General features: G+C 37.8%; 1 protein-coding gene across 3 annotated transcripts in view; it reads right to left on the bottom strand.

Moving 5' to 3' along the window:
• Window positions 1–590: 590 nt before the first annotated feature.
• LOC102225915 (RNA-binding motif, single-stranded-interacting protein 3-like) overlaps window positions 591–26,872 on the bottom strand; it is a 130,938-nt gene continuing 104,656 nt past the window's right edge. Inside the window, exons 7-14 of one of the 3 annotated variants that reach the window (XM_023331250.1) lie at window positions 25,147–25,253; window positions 20,578–20,621; window positions 16,167–16,242; window positions 14,573–14,623; window positions 5,636–5,752; window positions 5,125–5,211; window positions 4,629–4,753; window positions 591–3,609 (exon numbers count right to left, since the gene is read on the bottom strand). In XM_023331250.1, coding sequence (XP_023187018.1) covers window positions 3,606–3,609; window positions 4,629–4,753; window positions 5,125–5,211; window positions 5,636–5,752; window positions 14,573–14,623; window positions 16,167–16,242; window positions 20,578–20,621; window positions 25,147–25,253 — 611 coding nt within the window. In that variant the 3' untranslated portion in view covers window positions 591–3,605. Of the gene's footprint in view, window positions 3,610–4,624; window positions 4,754–5,124; window positions 5,212–5,635; window positions 5,753–14,572; window positions 14,624–16,166; window positions 16,264–20,577; window positions 20,622–25,146; window positions 25,254–26,872 lie in introns of those variants that run through there. The other 2 variants (XM_023331248.1, XM_023331249.1) reach the window with 2 other exon arrangements.

The raw sequence follows: 26,872 nt of genomic DNA on the forward strand, positions 1-26,872 counted from the left end.
TCTATTTACTTTTAATCACTTCACAGAAAGTAGCACTGCCAAACTACAGCATTTATGCAACCTTACAACAAACCTTTTGGTTTATTGTAAATTGTAAATCAATTTATTTATTTACAATAAATTGTAAAAAAAAAAAAATTGCCCCAGAAAAAAGCAGAGGCAGCCCACCAATACACAAAATATTTTTGCTATACTAATGACCAATAATCTTGAAAACACTGAAATTACCGAAAATAGGATGATTCCTATAAAAACAGGACATAATAAACAGCTGCATGGCTTTAATTTGAGCACATAACAAATTTGTCGGAGTTGAAGCAACACTGTACGAGTCTATTTGGTCCTTTTCAGAATTGGTATTAGTTAGTTTCAAGTTATTCAGCAAGAGATTGATCATCTTTAACTCTTCCAAGTGTTAAAACTACTCAATCTCTTGTTCAAATAACTCTGGAAGTATTAAATTTTCGACTGCTTGAAGCAGTACGCGTGCACATGCTATAAACCTGCCTTTTATCCACATGCAGAAAACAATGCTGCGCCCTAGTGGTAATATGCTGCACAAGCCATTAAGAAATGTGGGCACTGGCTGTTTTTATATAAAAAAAAAATTTATTGAAAGTTTTGTCAAAAAAGAAAACAAAAACAAACAAAAAACACACGTGTGAAACTACAGCAACACCCACTGGTTCTACAGACACTCAAAATCACAACTTTGAAAGACATGGGAGGCATGTGACCAAGCAAATAAAAAAATAGCATCCTCAAAGTTTTGCATCTTCTTTTACACGCCTGTACAAAAAAGAAACACCTCATAAATATTACCTTTGTTTCCTCGGCCTCCTCTTTAGCTTCTGATACTTTATTTTCCATGAGAAGTTTGTATCTGCTTAGTTTTGGTAAAAAAAAAAAGAAATCACCTTTTTCTCCATCCATTTTGTCTTTTAACCTCCATCCAGAGTGATGTCGGTCTACATGGATGTGGACTCAGAACCAGTGTGAACCACAACATGTACACTTCTTTTCCTGCTTTCTGTCCACTCATCTGATGCACTCGTACTCAGAACAAATGTTTTGTTCATTTTTCTTCTTCTTCAGTCTTCATTCTGCCTTAAAATAATCAGTTGCTGTATTTCAATGGTGCATTTTTCCCCCACACACATACAAAACACAGGACACCCTCTTTCCCCCAATACTGAAAAGTGTTTAGCAGCTCAAATATAAGTAATTGTCAAAAGACAGTAAAAATAAAAAAATAAAAAAAAAGGTTGCACAAAAAATATTGCCCTTGTAGAAGAGTGTTCATAAGCTGAAATTGTTTTGTTCTGCAGAAGTGCCCTTTTGTCTGACAGAGGTCATTGGTGTTTACAAATTACATGTGTTTGGCAAGACAGACAAAACATTTTTTTTGTTGTTTTACAGAACAAGTTCTGTTTGTTTAAAGTGGGTTGTGAATGGCACGTATGTGTATTCAGTATCTCAACTGCAGAAGACAGTGACGAGAGTAATCTCAGTTTGCAGATGAATTATAATTAAGAAATAAAGGTTAGAGCTAAAATAATTGCTCTCCTTTGAGAGTGTAAGTAAATTATTTCTGCATGTATGCAGCTATAAAAAATGTACTCAAATGTTTTGCATCATACAACTAATCCAAGTTAATGCCCTTCTTAAAGAATGTTTTAAAATGTATAATCTCCCATAAAATTTTATTTTATTGTAATATTCCTAAAAGTAATAGACTTTTTTTTTCTTAAAAACCATACCTGTCTTGCCTGAAAATGCATCACGACTTCAGTTAGTAACTGAAATCTTACTAACATAGATTTATATGTATATCATATTTTATCAATATATTAAAATCTTATTCCCACATGTACATATGACTGCAACATATCCCTTTAGATAAATCTTTCAATGATCATTTGATATCAGAAACCAGATAAAAAAAAAACAAAAAAAAACGTAATAAATAAAAATGTATAACTTCTCATTCAGTGAAATGATAAGAAATGTTTGTTTTCTGCTCTCTGGAGGAAGCAGATAGCATTAAGAGATTCAGTTTTACTTTTGGTCGCTGTCTTCTGGAGGTAAGATGCTGGCGGCCTATAACTGCTCCACAGTGCCACATTTTAAACAAACCAAGTTATCTGTGCAAATTAGAGTTTGCATTCCGAATTGCGTTAATGAAATCTGTAGTGTTTTGGCAAACAAGGATTTAATTTTAGCATCTCAGCCATCTTATTATAAGCCACCTGCTCTGTTGAGAAGGATGCTTCTCTCTAATTATCACTGAACTCAACATCGCGCCAAACTAAGCTGCTCTTCTCGTTGAGGCAATCGAGTTAAAGACCTACTGCATATTTTATTTTAATCTCACACGTTGGGGACTCTCATCCACTAAAACCATAATAAGCAAGAATGTGTTTCACTTTTAAAAGGTGAAAGAGTTGAACAAACAACAAGGAAGATCTCTTCTCTACATAATTTCTTCGTCTTTGGTATAAAATATGCCATCGGCAGTGTTTGTTCAACCGTTAAGAAAGACTCAAGAAACTGTCGACAGCTTTACTCAAACTATTGCTCATCACACATTTATAAACCCTAATTTTTTTCTTCTTCAATTTGGTTGTTGATGAAGTTTTTCATTTCTTTATGTTGTGAGACAAACAAAGCGCACAAACAAGAACATATGGACTGCAATGAAAATAACAACAAAACCTGAAAATGAGACAATGTGGCGGAGAAACTGAGATTTGATCCCACCGTTACACCAAACCACATTGCCCAGGAAGCCGCGGATCAACTCTTTTAACAAGCCAAGCAACGTTTTTTTGTCCATCTAATCCATCGACTTTTTTTGCACTTCACCACTTGTCATCTTCAAACTATTGTAATATCTTTTCTTTTTTTAAAAAACCTGTACAGATAAGCTTTGTAGATTTCCTCTCTGAGACTCCCACAACACACTATCAATCATTTTTAAAAAGAATTTGACACTATGGAGTCATTTTTTCCCCCAAAAAGTTTGAGAAAATTAAGGCAATAAGAATTTAAGAAAACACTGATTTTCTAAAAAACTACTCAAATAATAAAAGAAAAAGAAAAACAGAGCTTCATATCAGAGGAAGACAGTCTGTTTTCTCCTAGACATTGCTTCCTTTATTTTTTGATAAAAATGTCAAAAATTCTACCTGCACATTCAAATGTTTTCTTTTTTTTTCTTTACAGTTGGTTGAGTTTTGATTTCAGTCTTTTATATAGTTTTTTTTTTTTTTTTTTACCCCTCCAGAGGGGAAAGTCCAGTCTCAAGGTGAAAAATGACCAAATCAGTCTTGGACTGTGATTGATTCCATTGTCTTGTAGTTCAACAAACATTCTTTGTTATTTGTTTTTTTTATAGCTGTCTTTGCCTTGGTTCAAACAGCTATGAAATATAGCATATTTTTTTCTTCATTTATTTGGTTCCTGTGCACAGTGGAAGCATTTTCCTGTCTGTCATGTCCACCTCACTGCTGTGTTTTTGTCCTCTGTCTTGTTATGATTCTCTGTCTGTCTCCGGCTCCTTCGTGCAGTCCTTCTAAAGGCAATGCAACAATGACTCCCACCAGTTACCTGAAGGAGACAGAGAAGTCAGGAAAAATTAGATGACCAAGACTTTTTTTCAGGAACGCAGCTAGACGGAAATAAAATCAAGTTACAGAGGCGGCGACAACAACATAAACACCATAAAGAGGCGTGATAGAAAGAATGACAGAGTTATGAGCAAAATAAAATAAAAAAAAATATCCAGTTTAGCTTTGTAATTATGCTCACGAAACAATCTGTTTCCACACCGATTGTCTGTCAGTGAACGGAAGTAGTAAAAAACATTCAATTTAATACATTACATTTGTTGTTTTCTAAAATATTGAGCCTAAGCTTTATAGGTATCTTAGAGCATTTGCATCTAATTTGTTGTAAACATTTTTATTCCCCAGAGTTCACTTTCTCTCCCCTGTCAATTCAGAAACTCTCAAGAAAGTGAAGTGTGTACTAGGTGCAAGAATATCTACATATAAAAAAAAAAAAACCTCTGAAGCGGTTGGACCAAAATATACAAATGACCTGTCTAAAAAAAAAAGTTTTTATGCCAAAGTGAGTCTACACAGAAATTATACATTAGATAGTCAATCACCATTAAAATTACTCGCAATTAGTGAAAGCTACAGTTTACCTGATGGTCAGAAGAAAGACTCATGGCGTTATCAAGGGGCTACTACACTTCTGTCGCATACAAATGATCTGCAGAGTTGGTTTTCATTAGCAAAGAGAATTTAAAGCAGAAGAAGGATTGGATGGTCCAGTTGTGCTTAATAGATTAGCAAGTTGCTTTCCTACAAGAACCTAACTACTTTGTAACCTTTATTAGAGCATTACATGCTTAGTTTATTGATTAGCAGAGATTTAGGCCCACATATCAAAAACATTGGACAATTATCTAAAGATATAATTAGCTAATAAATGTTTATCTTTTTATCTGTTACTACAAGTCAGATTCAGAGCTTATTTGTCCAAACAATTTGGCACTTTTAGAACCAGTCATTGTATTTAGATGAGAAAATATTAGTGAAGATTTCTTTTTGTAAACTCACTTTGTCTGCTGGTAGGAGTAGGCTGTGGCATGGTCTGCTGAATTCTCCACTGATAAAGGCTGCTGCCCGCTGGCATCCTGTGAGGAGGGGGCAGTTGTCTGTGGAGATGGGTCTGTCACCACACCCTGATTGGACACAGAGTGGAAGAAAGGAGGTCAAAGTAAATTGCTGCAGTGAGAGTGACATAAGCATTTCCCTCCTGCCCAATTTTTCAGCTTTGGATAAATAAATTAACCACATATTCAATTTATAACTTGCTCACTTCATGAAAAGTAAAGGTTGATTCTAACTTTAACAAGTAATTTGTGACAAAGTGAATGCACTGTGTATTTTTTCCCCGTATTAAAATTAGCAACTCTAAATGAATTCAAAATTCCACACATCTGAAATTGTAAAAAATACTGTTTCAAAATTACCATCTATGACTTCACAATAGTATGATCAATCATAAGACCATCTAAATCTTTCTGCACAGTAGGGTTAACAAACATCTTACATCCACTGTAATAGCAGAGGCAGGCACTGCAGTGTACTGGGGAATGTAGGTTCCTTGCATAGGAGCAGCCGCTGCAGCAGAGATGTACTGCAGAGACACAAGGTGGGGTGACACATGTGAACCAATACGTACAGCCTGGTGCAAACATGTTACAATCTATCTTTGGATTTTGTAGTTGGCTTTTAATTGCTAGCAGCCAAATGTGAAAAATACAAACCTTCAGTTTTATTTAGCTGCAGGGTTGCAAAAGCTTCCAAAAATAAAAGAAAGGGTGTCATTTGAAAGTATGCTTGACTGTGTGACAAGACTCTAAAGTAAGTCTGCCCGTTTGTTTTAGAGTAACTGTCAAGTTGCAAAGTAAACTTTCCACACCAGCCGACTCTGTGATTAGCTTCATCCTCTCCCCATCAAATCTGACCGACTTCACTGCCTCAGTGGCACGATGCTGCCTCCACCGTGGGTTCTTGTGTGGATGGTGTGTTCAGAGAAATATGTTGGAAGAGAGACTCACGGTGCCTGTGGGGCCCAGAGAGAGATGGTTCATCTGCTGGGTGAGAGGAGCCATGACACTGGATGGGTGAAGAGACAAGCTGGGCTCTATGGCCGTTGCTGGGGTGATCACAGCACCCTGGTGAAGAAGAACAGAGCAAGCACATTCAGGGCTTTTCTCAATATTGTGGATTTTAGTTGCGAAACAATGACAAAAAAAAATACAGTGGAGTCAAATTGTACGTACTTCAATTATCCATGTCTATAGGCTTAATTTCACAGTACAAAAACAACAATATATAAATATAGGGATGAAAAGACACAGACATTACAAGAGGATTGTAACGTTAAATGATTTTAAATTTCAAACTAAGACTGTAACATAAAAGTGAAATCTCTGCTTAGTGTAGAGAGGAATCTAAAAATGATTCTTGCTGACATTTTATTCTTGATGATATTGGTACAAGAGAATGATATCAATCATATCTGTCATTTCAGAATATGCATCAGTGATTTAACCCAACATCAAGACTAAACAAGGTTCAAGGCCTTATCCTCAACATCTTTGTTCTGACCCTTTGAATAAAACATAACTAATTATTCTACTCATTCAACAAAGTTTACTTCTTGTCCTTCCTGACCAAAGGCCAGATTTGTGGTGTGGACAACCAATGGATGAATTTATGATTCTTTGATCAGATGAGACGTGTCCATAAAGTTGTTGTCTTGCAGTAAGAAGGTCCTGGGTTTGAATTCCAGTCTACGTGGATTGTGCATGTTGTTTCTGCGTAATCTGGCTTCCCCTCACAGTACAAAAACAAGACATGGTTAAATGGTTATTCTACATTGTCCTTAGGTTTTTAGTGTGTGTGAATAGTTGTCTGTCCTGTGTGTCTCTGTGATGTCCTGTTATGGACTGGTGAACTGTCCTGGGTGTACCGTGCTTTTCACCCACTGACCATTGAGATAGTCAGCAGGTCCTCCTTGCAATCTCCTTGCAAGCATGTATAGAAAATGGGTGGATGACTTGAAGCTAATTCTAAGTATTTTACTCATATTTCCAACACTGAAAAACAAAAGCAGTGGCTGTCTAAACAACTAAAACACACAAATTGAGGTCCTAGAACTGACAGGGTTGGAGAAAATTAACTATGCTAGACAGAGGGGCAACTTCACCTTCTCTCTTGTGTTTAAGGGCGGCCCCCGCCCTTCGTTACAGTTTCTCTTTTGCTTCACAATTCATTGTTTTGCAGACAATAGCACCACCTGTTTAGCTCCAGGGTTACTACTCAGTCACGCCAGAGTCTGCACTTTATAAGTGAGCCAGATCAGATTCCCAAAAAGAAACAAATATGAAATATTCTGTAAAACAGAAACAGACACTCTCGAACAAAGAGGTAATGGTTAGCATGCACCTAAACTGCCTGGAGTCGCTTCAAGAAAACTTCCTCCCTGTTCATGAGAAGCCCAGCAAAGGCCACAGATTTTTTTTGTCCCGTGTTACTATTATCTGTATCAATAGCCTTTGAAATTTTCTTTTTTAAAACTCATGTGCCTTACATCAGTGTTCTGCATTCAGATAGAGCAATTCAGGCCAATACACAAGAGTGCAAAAGGGCTACATGGTGGAATGATGGGCAACAGCATGAAATATAATGAAGTCTGAAAATCAATTAAAGTTATTCTGTGTGGAATTTACAAGTTCTCTTATTATCTACATGAGGTTTTTTTTATCCCCTACTTTCAAAAAACAAGGCTGTTTTCGTCTTTCTTCGTCCAACTCGTTCTTTACTGTGAGTGTGTGAAAGCCAAACTTTGACTGCTGGGATAAGAGCTGGTTGTAATTGTCTAAATACAGCCAGGAAAAGATGTTCGGACTCCCAGGTCGTGTTAAACTTGATGACTACAAATGTTTCGAATTTGTACACGGAAATAAAACAAATCAGCTGGCTCGCTCGGCAGGCTTGACAGCACCTGCTTGCTGAAAGGAGGAGAGAGGCTTTTACAGTAAATCTCCTGAATGTGAAGGGCTTTGATGCCGTCTAACACCTTGATGCTCTAAGCTGTGTTTCTCCAGTACGGTGCGGCTACAGCCTGTGCTGCTCTGCAAAAAGACTTAATACGAGACTTCTTACAGTGTGTGTGCTGGCATGCCTGACAACATAACAGCAGATGTAAACACAACTGTTAAACAACACTCCCCGTGGGAACAGACGCCATCAGCGGATATGTGCCGGCGTTGTTCCGGGGAGTCGAGCTGTCAGCGCCTCCATGGTTGCATGTTGAGGCAGGGTTGAAGGAGTTTGGCATTTTAAGCCCAAGCCGTTTGACACAAACGAGCTGCTCTATAGAGGCTTAAAAGCACTACTAAACAAAAAGATGCACCTAAAACTGGAGACACAAGCTGGTTCGACTGTTTTCAACCTATATACAGTCTGTCAGGTGAAAAACAGCTTACCCTCATGAACATTACATATAAAGATTACCAGAGCTGTGAACAGTGGTGCTTAGTACGTCGATGTAGCTGCTGTATTTACAAGGCAATCTGTTTGAGGACTACAGCCATATAGTTATAGGTACCCAGAATCACAATCTAATCACCATGTCTCTATGGGACACAAAGGAATGCTAACAGATGCATCAACAGATTTCCTGGAAGAAAGAAGAAGAATAAAAGTAAAAAAAAAAAAAAAAGAAAGCGTTTCCTCTGCCAGTCAGATTTACTAAACACAATCCAGGCTAACAACTGTGGTTTTTATCCACCTCAATAAACTGATTGCTGTCATAATGACTTTTTCTTCCTCTGCATTCAGTCTCACAGCAGGTTCCCACAGAGGGAGAGGGAGCCGTACAAAGAAGAAGGAGAGCCATAATGAGTAACTGCCCGCTTTGATTTATAGCTGTACACGAGTTAAACGGGCTATCTCTGCATGTGTCTCAACGTGGACACAAAGCATTAGCTGGAATGTGATGAGTCTAATTATACATTGTAGAGCATGTGTACATGTTAAAGCTTTCATGCGTGAGGCATTGCTGCTGGGGTAATAAATGGACAAGCGAGGCCGACAGACATGATTCTTCTCCCTAAGGACAACAGACAGGGAAGTAAATCCCCTTTCACCTTGGATCGGCTTCACTCGTTTCTGTTCCTTTCTCATGTTTTCTTCTTTTTCTTTGTCTGCATTCATTTAAAGAACTTATGCTGACAAGTTGAAGGCTTACCTATTTCAAATGTTTTAAGCCCTGTGTGCTGCAGGCACTATAAAGCTTCTTCAAAGACATAGTATTAGGAATAGTAGCATCCCAGGATGGAGTAAAAAAAAAAAGCTGCTGCTGTTTTGTGAGGCCCCTTTTCTGTGTAAGCATGTTCCCTCCTTTGGTAGTGTGCTTTTATGTCCAGGTGGTTTCATTGTTCCTTGAAAACACACCCTTGATGTCTCTGTTTATACACACAGAAGCAATGATAATCTGCAGAACAGAAACTGCTTGGAGGTAGTTTCCACATGCACCTGCATGCATGCATGGTGGACACAAGCAGGATGACAGTATTTAAAAAAAAGTTTAAGAAGTTTTGTACAGGCACAGCCAAATGCATTGGCCCTTCTGGTAGATATGGAAAAGAAAAAATGTTATTGCACTGAAAAATCCAGCCTTTAATCCGGTGATCTCCAACTCCAGTCCTCAATGGCCAGTGGCCTAAAACCTTTGGACGTTTCTCTGCTTCAGCACACCTGGCTCCAAAAGCTCATCAGCTTGACTGCATGCTGGAGAGAGAGTTTCGCTATTTAAATTCAGGTGTGTAGGACAAGGAACATCAATGGCCACTGTTGTAATCTGAGTACAATAATTCAATGCAGGAAAAAAATCCATGTTAACTAATAGTTGTTTTGGACAAAACTGGGTGCCACCGGTGCTTCACCTGTTGAAATTTATACATTCCCTTTTTCTAATAGTACAGCAGTTAGTCTTCTCTCATGAATGGTACAATGTCAGACTCTTTACTGAGCCATGTTTAGTTTACTGTTTGGAGTCCACCAGTTAGCATGTGCTGGCACTTGAGAAAGTTTGTGATGGCATGCTAAAAAGGCCCAGAGGTATGCAACAGTGAAGAGAAGGTGCTTTTGTACATATTCTCATCTAACCAAAGCACACAGTTCTACTTAAAATCCATGGAGAATTTAGCAACTCTGTATGTATATATGCAATTTTGGTATTTAGATATTGTACAAGGGTTGTTGTGTATAACAGAACCCTGGTGATCCCGAGATGCCAACGCATGTAGCAATTCCCCTAAGGTAAGCTCTGGAGATTTTATGGTCCTCATCCAGCCCAGTATCCTTGTCTAAAAGTCATGGATTACTAATTACAAGTTCTAAAAAAAAAATCACTTACATGTCAAATAAAAATGCTCCAGTTACATTTATTTTAGAGGGTCTACTAGAGGTACCAATAATTGCGCAACTTTTGAATTTATCGATTTATTTCTTAGTGTTCCATTTTTTTCACTCTATATAATATTATGTTAGAGGAATAAGAAATTGAAATAAGACTTTTCACACATATTTACTAGGTGTGCCAGTAATCATGCTCTTGCAATGTGGAAGAGTTTCTTTCTGGGTTCTTTTAAAATCTCGACATTCTGTGTCATATTCTTGACATACGCTCATAGTAATTCATAGTAATGACAGAATATAAACTCTGGGCATTAAAGTTCCCATGCATCCAAATGACTAATTTTGGTATTTTAACTTAGTGAAATCTGAAATTCTAATTCCTCAGATGTCTAATTTCAGGCCTCTCCAATAAGCAGCATTTTTTTTCACTCTATGGACAGTTAAGGCAATGCATTAATTTCCTGTATGAGGATTTGTAAGTAATTATGCAGAAGGACATCTTCTTACCTTAAGATGAATAAGTTGTAAAGACAGGCAGTTAAAGTAATCCTAGCATTCATCCAGTACTTGGAAACACAGCCTTTAAAGAGCTGCTTGAAGTGTGTTTTGGTGTGTTTAATGTTTGTGCTTCTCACTTAATCTCAGAAAGAATGAACATAAAGCCCCCGAATCCTGGATGTGAGCAGGTTTGTGTGTGTGTATGCGTGTGTGTACTTTTCTTCTCAAGCTGTCAAAAAAGAGGATACAACTCTGTTTACTTCTCGTTAATCCTAACCTGTTCATGCGTCATTAATTTAGTCAGTCGCCAGGTTTTTGCCCAAGTCCATTTCAGCACATTTGGCAGATTTGTGCAATGAGAGTGCAAGAACTCCGAGTATATAATGGACTGAGAATGAGAAGCCTGCATAAATGTGTCAGCCTAAATGTGTCAAGTGGCGTGCATCATTTATCAAAGTTAGCAGTTATTAACCGTGGCGCAGCAGAGAAAAACCCTGTGCTACCATTCAAACTGCTGTGTCTTTCCCCGTTTCTCTCTCTCCATTGCAGCTTTAAATTGCCGAGCTCTGGATCCAGGAAATACAATGACTAGCCTTCCCCCATGTATTCGCGTTGGGATTTTGCGTATGCACAGACGGGGTTTGGGAGCAAAAAGCACACAGCCCAGACATGCTTCTGCAGAAGTTTTCCTTTCTTTGTTCTGATTTATCCCTTGTAATCCCTTCCTTCTCTCTCTCCCTTTTCCTCACACTGTCAAAGCCCTGCTTTCGCTATTTATTTTCTATTTCAACAAGCCCTCAGCCTTTCCTCCCTGTTATCTCTGTCTTACTTCTTCCAAGTCTTAAGCTGTCATATCAAGCAGTCTGCCAAATTATTAGATGGGACATTTATTTGAAAGTGCAAAATGGATCAAAAAATGAAGAGATTTAACTGACTGTCAAAAGTGACCAAAAGTCTCTGAGAGGGATGCAGCACTCTGGAAGCTGCTAAGATATTGAGGAGGTGATCACAGAACCATAAAATTTTATATTGTAAATAGTCCGCAAGAAACATGTTGTGAAAAAAAGGCGCTAGCGAAGGATTTGAGAAGAATCAAATCCTTCCAGGAAGCTTCCAGGAAACCATCATCGTCCAGTTCTGTCATATTCCATACCTGAAACCTACCTGGAGTATCTACAAGAACAAGATGTTCAGAGCTCAGAGACGAGGCCAAGGTAAGGAAGAAGATCTAATTGTAGATCTTGAGTTTATAATCTGAATCAATCACCATCACTAAATATGCATTAACAAATCTTCGACCTAAATAGTTTATGTGGCAGAAATGTTGCATACTCAGCAGAAACAAAACAGTGACAGAATGAAACCCATGATATCCAGATTCAGGAGGGAGCAGTAGAGTTAGGGGAAGTTCCAGGTTTTACACTTGTGTGGTTTTGAGAAATTTCAAAGTGACTGACAATTTAAGTCAAAAGGAAAAAAAAAATCCTTTTCTCACATTTTTGTAGATTAAATCTGTCCTGACACTGCAATGCAACAGAGCATGCTTAAAACTGCAGGATTTTAAAAAATAACAATAATAATAACATTTACCAAAACCTGGCTGAATGTTTTAACTCCTTAAAGTCCTGACTCCCACTTTCTGGTTTCCGAAGCCTCCAAGGCGACTGCACCATGAATCTATTCAATCTATCTATTCGGCTAATGATTTTGTAATCCACTGGCCCTGATGCTCTGAACAGCAATCGGCTTGCGAGATCAGTACAAGCAGGACAACACTGTTCCTTCTTCTAATTAAATACTGTACTCTGCCTCATGAATCAACAAGGGCACAGGTTTTATATTTTTACCTCAGGAGAGAAAATATAATGCAGGACGGGCTTTGGCTCAGACTTTGTGTTGGGCTAAGTGAGAAGCCTTTGGGACTCAATCGGATATAATTGATTACAGTCCCTGAATAGCCAAAAGGAAAAATAAATAAATATATATATATATCAAGATTGTGTAAATGATTAGCATCAGAATGAAAGAGGAACTGGTAGTTCTCCCACAGAGTTTATTGACTGTACACCCACTCTCAGAGTCAAAATATGAGTGTTTGTGAGAATCTATACCATGTGTGGGTGTGTTTTTCCAACAGCTTTGCTTTGCTTTGTTTTGTTTTTCTGGCAAAGTAGTATCTGTCCTATTTTTATATTCAAAAATATCCATAGATACAAAATGTTCAGCATTTGTGCAATTCTGTATTTGCAGTTCTATTTCAATCCAGCAGGGAGCAATGTTTTATCATTGATTTTACAGATAGCTCTGCTGAGCTTTCCAAGCTGCCGTTCTAAGGAGGCGGCTCAGACACTGAATCAGCAGAACAAGAGTGAAATGTAAAGGTGTGTGTCAATAAATCTAAACACCAGCAATAAGTAATATTATTGTAGCAATTCAATTCAATGTGTGAAACATAGGGTATCAGCAAACATAAAGAAAACAAATTCAGCTTCTCAGAAAATTGTAATATTACATACAACCAATTAAACAGAATTAAAAGAGAAACATCATCTGCTAGGAAGTATGTCCATGCACTGTGCAGTATATACACTTATTCTTGGCCTGAGTTTATTGTGCATGAATTACTGCGTTAATGCGACCAGACAGCCTGCAGCACTGCTGAAGAGGTCAGGAAACCCAAGTTGCTTTAACAGTGGCTTTTGGCTCTCCTGTATTGTTGGGTCTGATGTTGCTCATCTTATTCTTGACAATACCCAATAGATACTTTATAAGGTTTACATCAGACCAGTTTGCTGGAAAATCGACCCCAATGATGCCATGGTTGTTGCTACTTTTGGCAGGACAGGTGCCAGGTCATACTAGAAATAAACTGTGCATCTCCATAAAGTTTCTCAGCAGAGCAAAACATGAAACGGGTCAACATTTTCCTGGTAGACTGCTGTGCCCTCACGCAAGTTGAGGCTCAGTTTGCCTCTTCTTTCTGTATCCAGACGTTGGCACATTAATGTACTGCCATTACAGGAACAGTTCAGACCTTCTTCACGTTGTTCTCTCTAGTTCAAAGGTGGATTAAAACAGGGACAGCTGTGCTCTAGCTCACATCTGTGGTGGCTCTTGAAGTGCTGACTCCAGACGCAGTGCACACCTTGTAGAATGCCCCCAAAGTCATGAATGGGTTTTGCACCTTGCAGGTTATCCCAGCTGCATCCTTTATTCTACCACTCATTTTTCCTCTTATTCAAGTTTACATATGTTTGTGAACAGTTGGTTTTCATAGCAATGACCATTTGTCACTTGTTTGCTGGACAACAGTCAAATTGGCACTCTTCCCCATAACTGTGGAAGCCATAGAAAAAATATCTCTATTAAGAATTGTTTTTTTAACCCTCTTGCAATACTAAGAGGGGTTGCAGTGGACCCCGCATGAGGTTTTTGCCCCTGTGTGGTCCCAGAGGGGTAAAGTGCATGCGCTTTTATGAGGTTTATGAGGTTTATTTTCCATTATTTTGGGAATTGACACTTTCCCATTGTCCAACTGTGGCATATGCCGCACTACTAAGTATCACGCTAAGAATGTGGAAGGGTTAAATGAAAAATAAAATCACTCGAAATGCTGAAATTTTTTGACATATTTGAATTGAATCACAGAAATAAACTTTTAATATTCTAGTTTATTAAGATTCACCTTTCTGCCTTAATATGAGTTAGCTGACATGTAGTAAAGTTATTGAAATCTTACTAGCATCCCTTGGTTTATTCCTCCACAATAATTTACTTCAATTAGTTTTATTTTAATTTCTGAATTTTTGGAGATGGTCTATGAGTGAAATCTATTTTTTGAAAGAGTATGTGAAAGTGTTATTAGAATTAACTTTAAAAGAGAAATGTGGCTATATTTTAAATCCTGGCAGTAATATAAAGGCTCGATAATGAGACATGCTTACGGAGTGAAGGACAGACATAAAACGAATCAGTGCAAGGGACTAATGAATGCAGAAAATGACTCCACCGAGACATGATAACACTTGATGAAAAATCAAAAGAAAAAGTAGGCTTTGAAGACTTACTGTAGGTTGCATAACATACTGTTGATGTGGCATCCATGATGTACTCTGGACCTACATAGAGACAAGAAAAGGGAAAAGCCGAGAGTAGAAAAAGCCAGAATAGACACCAGTTATATCAGATAAAGGACAGAAAAAAGAGAAAAGATGGGGAGTAGGACAAGAGAGGACATGAAAAAAATTAAAGCGATTAATTAGGAGGGAGGTGGCGATGAGAGGCAAGATAAAGCAAAAAGTCGACCAAGAGACAAGACAAAAGAGAAGAGTTTGGTAAAAATGTTTTGTATCCATGACAGGAAAGCAGAAAGAAAAACAACCGGCATTCAAAATGAAAGGAAGAGAGTCAAAATGAGACAACAAAAGAATAAAAGAAGATTTAATCATCAGTCCCTGTGGCAGAACATGACGGCGGAAGCTGAGGGTTTGCTGTACTTTAAGTTAAGCTGTAATTATGACAAGTTACAAAGACCACAGAGAGCAAAACTATCCACCAGTTACTGCTTCACAGTGTGGGTTACATCATCAAAGCTCTCTTGGTCACATATCACTACTTTCATCTTGTTCTGTTTTCTGCAGTCCCTGAAGGCTACTATGCCACATGTAAGATACTGTACAGTTCACAGATTGCAATATAATGCAAATGTGCATGTTGGTTTATCTACGGTATGTGTAAGTGTGTGTCTGTGAGGAGATAAGGCTGCGTAACGTAGGCAGGTTTCCTCCTGTGTTTTCTGCAGGAAGCAGGATGTGACTTTGAATTTAGCTCTGCTGAACATGTGCCTTTGCATTTGTGTTTTTCATTTGTTTTCCTACAGCTGTGTGGTAGGCGAGGTGTCTGTGTCGAAATCTGTGTTTGACAAGCTGTCGATCAAGAGCCTGCTCAGGTTTTTAAAGAACCACAGCTTAGATTATCAGGCAGCTTTGATATAACTTGGATGGGATGGGGAAGTAGAACAGAACTTTAGGATCAGAGCTATATGGACAGGGTAAAACAAAAAATGTCACTGGATGCCTCAAAAGGCTTTATTCCCTGTAAGCATAAGGACTATACCTCAGATAATGTGGGGTGTTATGTTTGCACCCCTACATTAACACCACACACATGGTTCGTTATTTTTAGCTTGCAACATGTTCTCATATGGATTCTGGATAGGAGTAGACAAAGTTCACCCGTACATTCTGTAGATTGTCTTGTTTTATTCCAAGATATTATTTCACACCATTATATATATTTTGGCAGAAATACCCATATATGATATATATTAAGCCATTCACATCGTCAACATCAAAATCACACGATAAGCCAGGTGTTGGCAGAACACCCTCCCTACCTAAAAAAATATTAGCTTTCCATTTTTATTTGAAAAGATAAAATGGAAAAGTATCTTTGCTCCGTGAACTTTGACATATTTTCTCACATATATTTGTATATTTTTAATTGGGATTTTCTGTAATAGACAAACACAACATATTACATAATAATGAAATGTAAGAAAAGATGCATGATTTAGAAAATGTTTTACAAACAAGTCTTGCACACATACAAAGTCTCAGGCAAATATACCATGGACATTCAACTACAGGACAGGCAACCCACCTGATATGTGGAGACAGGAGAGGCAGCAATGAAGGGTGTGATTGATGTCTGTGCAATCATCCGATTGGTGGAAAGGCTATAGGGTGAAGAGTAGAATCTATGAAGCATACAAGACAAACAGTCATTTTCATCATCTACAGTACAGCATCAAACAAACTCAATGTGGAGTAAACCTAAATCAGAAGTATTCCAAACAATGAATGCAAAAATAATAAAAAAAAATGAGTTAAAAGGCTTCTCTGCACAACTGGCTCTTGATTTACAAACCGTGTGTAGCTTCGTACAAAGGTGAAAATGAGCTCCTCTTTGTTTTGAACTGCCAGGCGGATGTTAGCTCAGCACTGACAAAACGAATCAGACATCATCAAAGATGTCCTGGAAACAATAAATATTGCAGCTTCATTCTGAGTCAAACCATCAAAGCCATCTGAGAATGAAACTTGACACTGCATTTGAGTGCACATCATTCTACAAAGGAGTCTGTTCTATTGCCATGCATGATAATGAATTACCCCCTTAATGTGTGAGTGGGTGAGATATTTCAATATTGCCCTTTATGCCTCCACCTACACAAATGGTAGATGAGCTGTATATGTAGCATCAGCTTTTTATGCTCTGTTTACTCTTCGACCTATACCTCTATCTGCCCTTCTGAATCTGTTCTATTTCTTTTTGCCTGATTTTTTATTTCACCCCCATAACCCTGCAGCAGTACAATGCTGTGGCTCACAGTGCTTTATTTATCATTGTGTACCTAGAGAGGACATGTTTCATCCGCCAGGCCATGTTGCTGTGCCCGATCGATCCTAAAGTGTCTGTTGGCTGAATAATGGTGTATGGAAGGGAAGGCAAAAGAGATCCAGAGACAAAAGGAGAAACTCTCCTCTACCTGTCTCTGACACAGTCACTTGTGATTTCATAGAAATGGTTTGCTTGATAAAAATGTGAACTTCATTTACAGAAGGGACTCGATTAAAAACAAATGTTTTTTTATCGTCATCATTTCCACGGTTGCCTTGGGTGTGTTTTGATAGTTACATAACACTTGTGTTTTTTTCCACATTTCTTAAAACTGTATAACATTACAAAGGGAATGTGTAAAAAAATAATAATAATAAAATAAAGTAAAAAATATATAAAAAATGAGCTCCTCTCCCTCCTTCCTGTGGTCCTACTAGCATCAGGAGAAATGCAGGGCTCCCGGTCAGAAACAACCAATCAGAGCCAGGAGGAGAGTCTTAGCACAGTCAATCAAGCTCATGTATGTGCTGTAGTTGTGCTAATAGCAAAGAAACAACTTAGCATTACAGAAAAAAACTAATTAACTGCCGTCATCAGTGGACATACATAATAGCCAGAGTATTCACAGCCGGTTGTGGTGAACCAGCTGTAGTGGAGCTGAGATCAAGAGGCAGGATGTGAGCAGCACATACACAAGCTTTATTTGCCGGTGCTAAGACCTTCCTCCTGGCTCTGATTAGTTTTTACGGATTTCTGCCAATTTCTTTTTCTTTTTTCAAAGGTCAAATCAAGTCCACATCACATTTCAAGCCTTTGAGGAGAATGTCCAAATCTCAAGTCTTAACCCTCACTCCAAGAGGAGTCACAAGTGTTTCATGACTCAAACAACCATTTTCTAAATACATGCAGGGCATCTCATTTGACTGCATTGCTGTAGCTTAGGAATTCAAAACCTCAACTTTCGGATAAGTTCAAACTTAGTAAATGAAAAAAAAGAAAGGAATTAATCGTTATTAAAATCTACACCGCATCACGGATGTCACAAAGGCACAATCAGAAAGCTCACCACAAGGATCACATTGATCCCTTTTAATGTACGAAACATAAGAAAAGTAATCCAGAAATGAGACTCTGACAATGCTAATCAACTCCTGTCAGTAAACTAGAAAAATCTCTACGCTTGTATTGTTGGGCAAAGATTCAAAGGATAAGACATCATGCTTAAAAACACATGAAAGTAGTCTAAGGGCACAGGCATGGATTGCTTCCAGCAGCACTGTGTCAATAACGTTTATTGATTTTCCAATAGAAGACCAAGATAGGAGTCAGTCAACTGATCTCAACAAGGCTGAGGTGCATTTCACTTGCACAACTCCAAAGTACTGATAAACAACAAAAGAAAACAGCTGCATTGAAAGTCTGGCAAATAGTCACATTAAATTAAAACAGTAGTTCTGTGTGCTCAGGACTTCAGAAAGCCACAGTCTGCAAATGATTCCCACTGAAAAACTAAAGTTGACTTAGATTAACTTTCCCAGTTGTATGTCAGTCATTGAAATGGTTCTTCACCTGAAGGAGGTATATCTGCTGAAACCTTCTTTTAAAGTTGGAGGCCTCCAAAAGCTAATCTTCAATTTTATATCTACTTGAAAAGTTTTTGAGTAAACTTGAGAACGTAAAGTACATCAATTATCGCAGCAATTATATCGGTTGCCAAACACTTCCAGACTTAAAGATTTTGAGTCTAAATTGAAAATGTCTGACTAAATGTAGATTGAACCAAACTGGAATTGAAACTGAAACATGTTTGAAGAAGTATTGATGACGCGAAAACAAGGTCCTTTACTGAAAAAAGTACTGGCATGGATTAATCTTTTAGACTACAATTAATATATGACTTGTTTCACAGATACTGTATTACTGTCATTGATGAATACAAATAGGGACAGCAGCAGGGTTATTCAATATAGCTCTGTGATTGTATTTATTGTATTTTTCATTAGACTGATGGGTATTGAGAGTAGGAAGTTGTGGGCAGAGGACAAATCCAAGGTTATTGATAGAAGCTATTAGCTCTGAGCAGCAAACTGTCAATGGCGACTCCAGCACAGCCATTTAAACAACGCACTTAACATGTAATGGTGAGCAGAACAGCAATACCACAGTGCATTTAATCTCTGGTGCAATCTAAATGCAAAGTCAGGAGTTTTCCATGACAAGTGATAGATTTTGTGATTTACTTATACCAGTAACCTTAAGCAAATAAAATAGTGAGAGTTTGCAAAGTCCTGGAGAGATTCGGGGTTTAGATGACAGGGGAGTCTGTGCATTCATTCATTAATTCATTGTTTTCCACTTTGCAGAGGTCAAGGGGGGTCACAAGAACTGCAGGCAAACTCTGGGATTTCTCTCCTCAACAACACCCCCCAGCTCATTCTGGGGGATTCTAAGGTTTTCCCTAGCCAGTGGGTTCTCAGTTAATCCCCAGGATTTTCACCCAGTGGGAAATGAAACCAAAACCTCCAATTAGAGGCAAAAATGACACAATTTCCAGTAATACAAATCTGGTTTTCAGTCTCAACAATCAACTGCTCCTGAGTTCAGAGTGGCTGGGGAAACTGTAATTGATTCATACTCTTCCTCTCTCTCCTTGGGCTGACTTTAATTTTGCCTTTGCCTTCCTTGTGACCCTGTTCATCCCTCCATTTTTATTCAAACCCCTTCCCTCCCTTCTTTTTGCCTCTCTAATTAGCTACATTAGCATTTCACAGTCGTTTAGCGCTTTGCCGGAAGAGGCTTGGATGACCTCGGAAGAGAGGTCGGCAAGGACTTAAACAGCCTGAAGTCCACAGATGCTTGTGCATGAGCATGGTTTTATGTATGCATGGACCAAAACTAAAGTAATTATTTGAAAACTGAAAGCACAAAGGGGTAGAAGACAGTGATGAGTCAAAAACGTTGTTGATAAGCCCAAAATGTCAAAAATAATTCTTTCAACCCTAGAACATAAGGCTGAGTGAGCAAAAAAAAAAAAAAAGGACGGATATTTAAGATGAGGTGAAAATGCAAACCACAGCAAAATGCAGATCTAGCTGTGATAGTTGGAAACATATGAATGAAAATAAAAAAGGATGGCTGACTGAGCTGACAGGAGAAGAAAGGGAACATAGAGCTGGGAGCAAGCATCTCCTCCTGGGAACGCATCACCAGAAGCATTCCTAGCAGACATGACCAATCTCCAATTTCCCTCTGAAACTCTACACACGCCGCTCTCTGCATTCAACCCGGGAGTGCTGAAGATAGCCAAGCTGACGAAAGTCTTACAGCAGGACTGCAACACCGCCCAACAACCCCATCTGCAATCAGAACCAACATGTCTGACAGCTGGTATGCATAGGTGCATAAATAAATGCTCCATCTGCAAGAGCCAGATTGACGGAGCAAATGTGTGCCTCACCAACCTGTGCATTTGGACGCAACATGGACCCATGTCTTCAAGTGCTTTTGCTCATCAGGTTTAAATGTTCGTGGCCTTTTTGTTCATCTGTGAAGCCGTCTAGTGTGACTGATACCGATGGCTATTCTCAACAACAAAATCTTGCAGAAAATTGCCCTCAAAAGTAAAATAAAAATGTTTAATGTACTTTAGCAAGAAAAAAAGGGAACCTACCCGTTCTGCATTGTTGTGGGGTCATATGTTAATGCCATGCCACTCTGTTGAAAGAAGAAAAGAAAAAACATGCAGGTTTAAGAAAACATACTAGTGTATACTTTCCATTAGGTGGAGAGGAGAAGCAAAGAAATATTACACTATGTTGATAAAAACTCTTGTTGTAAAAAAAGAAAAAAAAAACATTGTTTGCTCTCAGGGCGTTTATGTACAACTGATAGTTGACCTTCGTGTAAGAACAGATACCTGTTCCAAAAAGCCTACTTTATATAACAAAAAGCTCCTCTATGCAGCTTTTTGACAAACAGATTTGACAGAGAAGAGAGGAAACAATATTTAGAGAACTAAGGGAACTACACTGTCTTGCAAAAGTACTTATACTCCTACATGTTTTTGTGTTCTCTGCTCAATTAGTCAATTATTTGCAGAACCATTTGCTCCAAAAATGGCTGCAACCTTTTCGGAGTAATTCAGCTTTTCACATGATTGCAGATGTTTCTTTGCAAAAATGCTGAAGTTCTGTTAGACCCAAATGGACAAAGTCTAAGCATTAATCTGTGTCATATTTTTCACAGATTAAGATCTGGACATTGAGTTTGGATTCATGATTATGATTGGCTGTACATTCAGTGTAGTTTTCTCACTCTTATGTAAACCTTACTCCAGTCCTTTGTAGCCTCTAAAATTCACTCTGAATTTACTTCAGTCAATCTTCTCATCAACTCTGACCAGTTTTTCTGCCCCTGCTAACAAAACCAATTTTCTCAGTATAATGCTGCCACTAACATGTTGGCGCTATATGATCAGAGCACCTTCTTCAATATGTTTGGCTTTTGATAAACATGATGTTTGGCCTCTTGTCTGCTTCTTTGATTAGTCTCCTTTTTGTCTCTTTACTAATTTGAAACTAATTATTCAATGGTAATTGCTCTGTTCTATAAAAATCTCAGTAAATGTAAATGAGGTTCTGCGGTTGTAGTGTGACAAATTGTGATGAAGTTCAAGGGGAATGAGCACTTTCACCTGATACTGTAGAAGTTAACATGTACTGAGAACATTTGCATTAACAATAAAAAATATCTTGCAAAAATGTCAGAAAATACTTTCAAAAATGCCTTCTTTTTTTTTTACATCTTTAAGGTAAAAATCCTTCAGCATCACACTGGAAACAATTTCAATCAGCCATCTTTATGTGAACAATTAAAAATGCAACAAGTTTTATCTTTTTCTATTGCTACATTAATCATTCTAACAAACAGGGTAAAGGTTCATCATCATGACTGAATTCTAATTGTGTTGAACATCAAATGCTCAACAAAATGCTACAGAGACTGAGCTGCTATCTTAAAATTAAAATATGCTAAAGACTTCTTTTATTACCTGGAACAGTTTTTCCAGGAAAGTAACACCCCGAGGATTAACAGCAAAAGGGTGCAAAATGTAAAACCTATTAAGTTGCAAAATTAAAAATCTGTCACTGAAGAATCTTTACACCACATCACTAACAAATATTTTATTAAATGTGTGAAAAGTAGAATTATCATGTTAAAAATGCAACTTTTATAATGAAAAAAAATATTCTCAGCTGTAAAACTGACTTTGGTAAGAAGCTACTTATCTGCACTGCTGTTTTCTTCCTGCTCACTGCAGCACAGTCAAAAAATGATTTTAAGCTTCACATGTACCCTGTGTGTGGTTCTCTGAACACAGGTGTTTACTTGTGTGTGTAAAATGTGTGTGCATCCTTGTCTCAAGGCCAGGCTCTTTTAGAAAACAGGGGTTCAGGGAGCCGAGGCTCAGTTGGCTGAGCGTGAGCGTGCAATGAAGCACCTCAAGCATCTCCACTGTGAGATGTCTCTATTAGTCAGCCTGGACTCTTAAACTCAATTCCAGAAAATGCATAAACCTCTAACAAGATGCTCTGGGGCCAAGCAAGCCTTGTCGGAACTCTGGACGGCTGAAAAATGTGTGAAGAATTCTGTGGAGAACACTCAACATTTATTTCACATCGACACAAAAGGTTGGAAAAATGAGAGAACATATCAAATTCTACCAGCAAGGCATTTAAAATTAAGAAATACAACACTGTGTTGAAATTTGTTTTCATACATGTAAGGAGGAATTTCGATCTGTTACATCCTGAAGGATTAAAGGTCAAACACAAACATCATGGTTGCCCGCTGTGATGAAGTTGCCGCCTGGTGCCATTTCGTTCCACTTCACCACACTGCTCTTTCCCAACCTCCCTGCACTGCGAGCACTGAGAAAATTTTACTCTGTGTGTGGGTGGTGACATTATTTTGCACTTTTCCGTTGTTCTTTAAATTAGAGGTTTGGCATCCAGAGTCTAAATCTGAACCCACTCTTTGTGCAGCAATCAATCTGCTTTCAGTACTCAGGACAAGGTTTCATTTTATATGAAGATGACAATGTAGAGGTGAAAGTTTAAACAAAGAGAAAAAAATATGACTTTGTGAAAGTTTAGAAATGTGATATTTCATATTTATACAAGGCTGGTTTTTATATTGTCTTCAGTATCTCTAGTTCAGCCCACAGTATGTCACTGGAAATGAAAACCGATAATGACCTAGCAGGGAAGCTGACAAGTGTCGTGGAAATCTTCTGTAAACACTGAAAGTAAAAGAAAATGAAACTGAGCAGTAAGTTGAGATTTCATTGGCTTTTCCCTTTGGAGTCTTGGGTCTAAATGGCCGTTTTGGTCTAATTTTGAATTTACCCTTATATTTTCACCATAAAAACTATTTACCTTACCTTGTTTGGTATAATTATTTTCAGAACATCCTAAACTTTGTGATTTTACAGTGTTTGTTTCATTTTGACAAAATTTATTATCACATTGGAGCCAAAAACACACACAGAAACATGACGTCATGCCCGCCACAGGGCGGGCGTCGACCTCAAAAGGTTAAGAGATAAATCAGGACAAAACCAATAGATGTAGTGAAAAAATGGTGACAAGTTTAAAAAAATATTTTTATGTATTTAAAAGTGAAACATGCAAATGGCGTAAACTGCCTTCGCTCTGATTTTCCTTAATATAAATCAGTACAATCAATTGATTTCAGAAATCTGTTACTTAAACTTAAATTTAGAATTTTGTTAAAGAACATTAGTGATCAAGCAGAGATGAAAACAAAGGAAGACACCAAGCCAGTCAGGCCTAAAATTGCCAATCAGGCACTCTTCTGGAAAAGTGTCAAAAAGAAAGTCATGTTTTAAAGACAGCTATGATATGTCCAACTTACAAATTCCAACAAGCTATGCCTCCAGTCAGATGCTCTGGTTACCAAAAAGACATTTTAAGGCCAACATGCAAAACACTAACTCTACATATCCCCCTCAACACATCAGCTGCACGTTGAGATGATATATGTCCATTAAACATGTATATCATAGTGTAGTGGACATGCTTTTCTTCACTAGAAACATGAAATAAAATCAGAATTTATGACCAGATAGATTGGGCAAATACAGAGCATACCCTGAAATCCTGTTAGAGGTCACAAAGACTGGGACGAAATCTTAATCCGTAGATGTGGAAAACTGGTAGAAGTAACTGTGGCCAAACTCAGTTACAAAGTATTGATTCGAGAGGACTGAATAGAAAATACATACCACCATGTATTATCCCTATTCAGCTTCACACTTATGCACAACCTTGTGTTGGTCTATCACAAGGGTCAACAACCTTTACAACCCGAGGAGATGTTTTTGAATGAATTTTTTCCAAAGCTGCAAAACCTCCATGACCCATCAAGGGCACAGACTGTAAAGTTTTATAAATACCTACTGTATAATATATATATATTTTTTTGTTGCTGTATGGTCATGCTAACTCTATGTTATGGTTTTAAAATGTATAACAAACTTTTACAAAGAGAAAAGTCATATATTTGATAGACTTATCTTTTTATGTATAAATAAAAAAATGTAGTTTGTGGCCCAAAAATCTTCATACTAATTGTTGTCTTGCGGTAGAAAATGTATACTTTTTTGCATAAAAATATATAGAAAACCTACTAAAATCAGTCTTTTTTTACTTTACTGCTCAGTTCCATCTGTCCACCGCCATTAAAAACTAAGCAACTAAAGGTTAATTAGACCTTGTCATTATCTTATACAATTAATATCTTGAAAATATTACTTTTGTGGCCTGTATGCCCAGTGTAAATTTAGCCTAAACAAAGATGCCAGGCTTAGTTAACCCCTCAGATCATTTCCAACAATCTTCCAACCACATTTTAACATCTATACACAATGTTTCGTGAACCTAATTCTAAAAAGCAGCTCAAGCTAGGACATCAATGACATTGTTAGTGTTGGAGTGTGAGAATGACTTATTAATAAACACATACATTTTTTGTTTATTTTTAGCACTTTGCATTTATGATATTCCAAGTGGGAAACTAAATGGCGAAGGTTTTCTTAAAAGTGCGTGTTACAGTTTTCAGGACTGTCCGGAATGGCTACAAGGATTCTTTTCATTTATTTATTTATTTATTTTTTCTGCTAAGTCCTGTTTTGATTATTTAATAAGCTCCAGCTCACCTCTCCTTCTCTTGTCCACGGCCGTCCATTCTGGGGATATTTAACCTGGCTCTGCCTCTTCTTCTGGCCTCCATCAGCAAACTTGCACAACAGGGGCTCTGCAGGAGCTAGAGTCAATTACATGGAGTTGGAGACAACGACAAGGAAAGATAAGTTACTCATCTTAGTAGTAAGAAAAACCTCAAAATGTTTCCAAGATCAGATGAATAAAGGGAGTTTTATACTGTGACTTAAAAGCAAACATATTGTTAATCAAATGGACTTGGAAACCACACTTAACCTCCAGCAGAACCCTTATCTCCTCCACAGCTTTATCAAATCATCTGAACAACAGTCTTATCGCCACTATTTCTACAACTTAGCTTTCTCGAAAACAGCCTTGACACTGAATCAAAGCCACAGGCTAATCATCAAAGCATGCTAAGCATGGTTCAAAACAAACCAAACAGTCATGCTCGATGCCCCAAATTATCCCCACACTTTGACCCCGGGGCAATGGGTGCAGATTACAGCTGCTTCAAAGAAAACACAGCCTTTTTCTGGACCAGAGAAAGCAGAAAGACTTGATTGCAAACTGGATTAACTGAGTGTGACCCCTCATTGGAACTCTAGCTGAACTCTAGACTACTATGTACTAAATAAAGAGAAGTAGTCTGGTGACAGTGTCAACACAAAAACAAATAGGACTGGTAAATACAAAATTCTTCTAATTTAAGGGCATATTTTATGAGAACAGGGTGAACAGCAGTTTCTGTTACAAGGAAATACTTCTGCAACCGCATGAGTCAAAAACACATTTAAAAGTATAAGTTTATTTATTTAGACAGGTTGATGTTTTATGTAATGTGAAAGAGATTTGCTTGTGCTTTGATAAGCCACAAATTTAGCTGTATGAAGACTGTTATTTTGTCATATTGAGTGAACAGACGGACCCATATTTTCCTATGTAGTTACATAACTACACCAGAGCTATTCGCTTTAATGTAATGTAAGAAATATAATAAAATTCAACACCTCAAGTGGGCTGATGTAACGGTCTGGCTGACATAATAGCCCAACACAGGTTGAGAGCTACAACATCTAGAAAATATTGTCCGGTATCCTGGGAAACGCCAAATGACAGTCAGCTGTTTATCTGTCTCTGTTTATTGCTGGAATTATAGCGAGCCTTCAATACTGAGCTCCAACTTGTGGATTAGGAGGTTTAATCTCTAAACCTTGAGCACTGTTATCCTGCAACTTCTGGAAATGTCCCAACTCCAACATACTGAACTGAAATGACTAAAAGACCTCCTCATGCACTGAAGTTCGCTGGTCATGTAGAGTGTCCTGCATGTTTTAAACATCTCCGTTTCAACATAAAACTGTGTGAAGAATATTTGTTTCTGTTTTTGTTTTCATCACTTTAGCACCTACTGTGTATCTTGTTTGCATGTGTTTATTCAGTGACATTTGCTTTGTGAATCTAGTGCAGAAATAAGCCGTGGCCTTGCAAATTTCCACCATTGTGACATAACATTTTCATAGATTTTATTATGCATCTTTTCATTCATCTGAACAATAGCAGAGGACACAGTAACTTTTCAGTGAAATGACAAAAACAGAACAAACTTTACCAAATTGTTTTCATGTGTGTTAACATGAGTCAAAATGGAAAAAAATATATTTTTCCCACAGTAGAAGGCTACTCTGAATTTCATGATTCATAATGGAAAAAAAATTGAAT

Source organism: Xiphophorus maculatus, chromosome 3 (assembly GCF_002775205.1).
Source record: "Xiphophorus maculatus strain JP 163 A chromosome 3, X_maculatus-5.0-male, whole genome shotgun sequence".
NCBI lineage: Eukaryota > Metazoa > Chordata > Actinopteri > Cyprinodontiformes > Poeciliidae > Xiphophorus > Xiphophorus maculatus.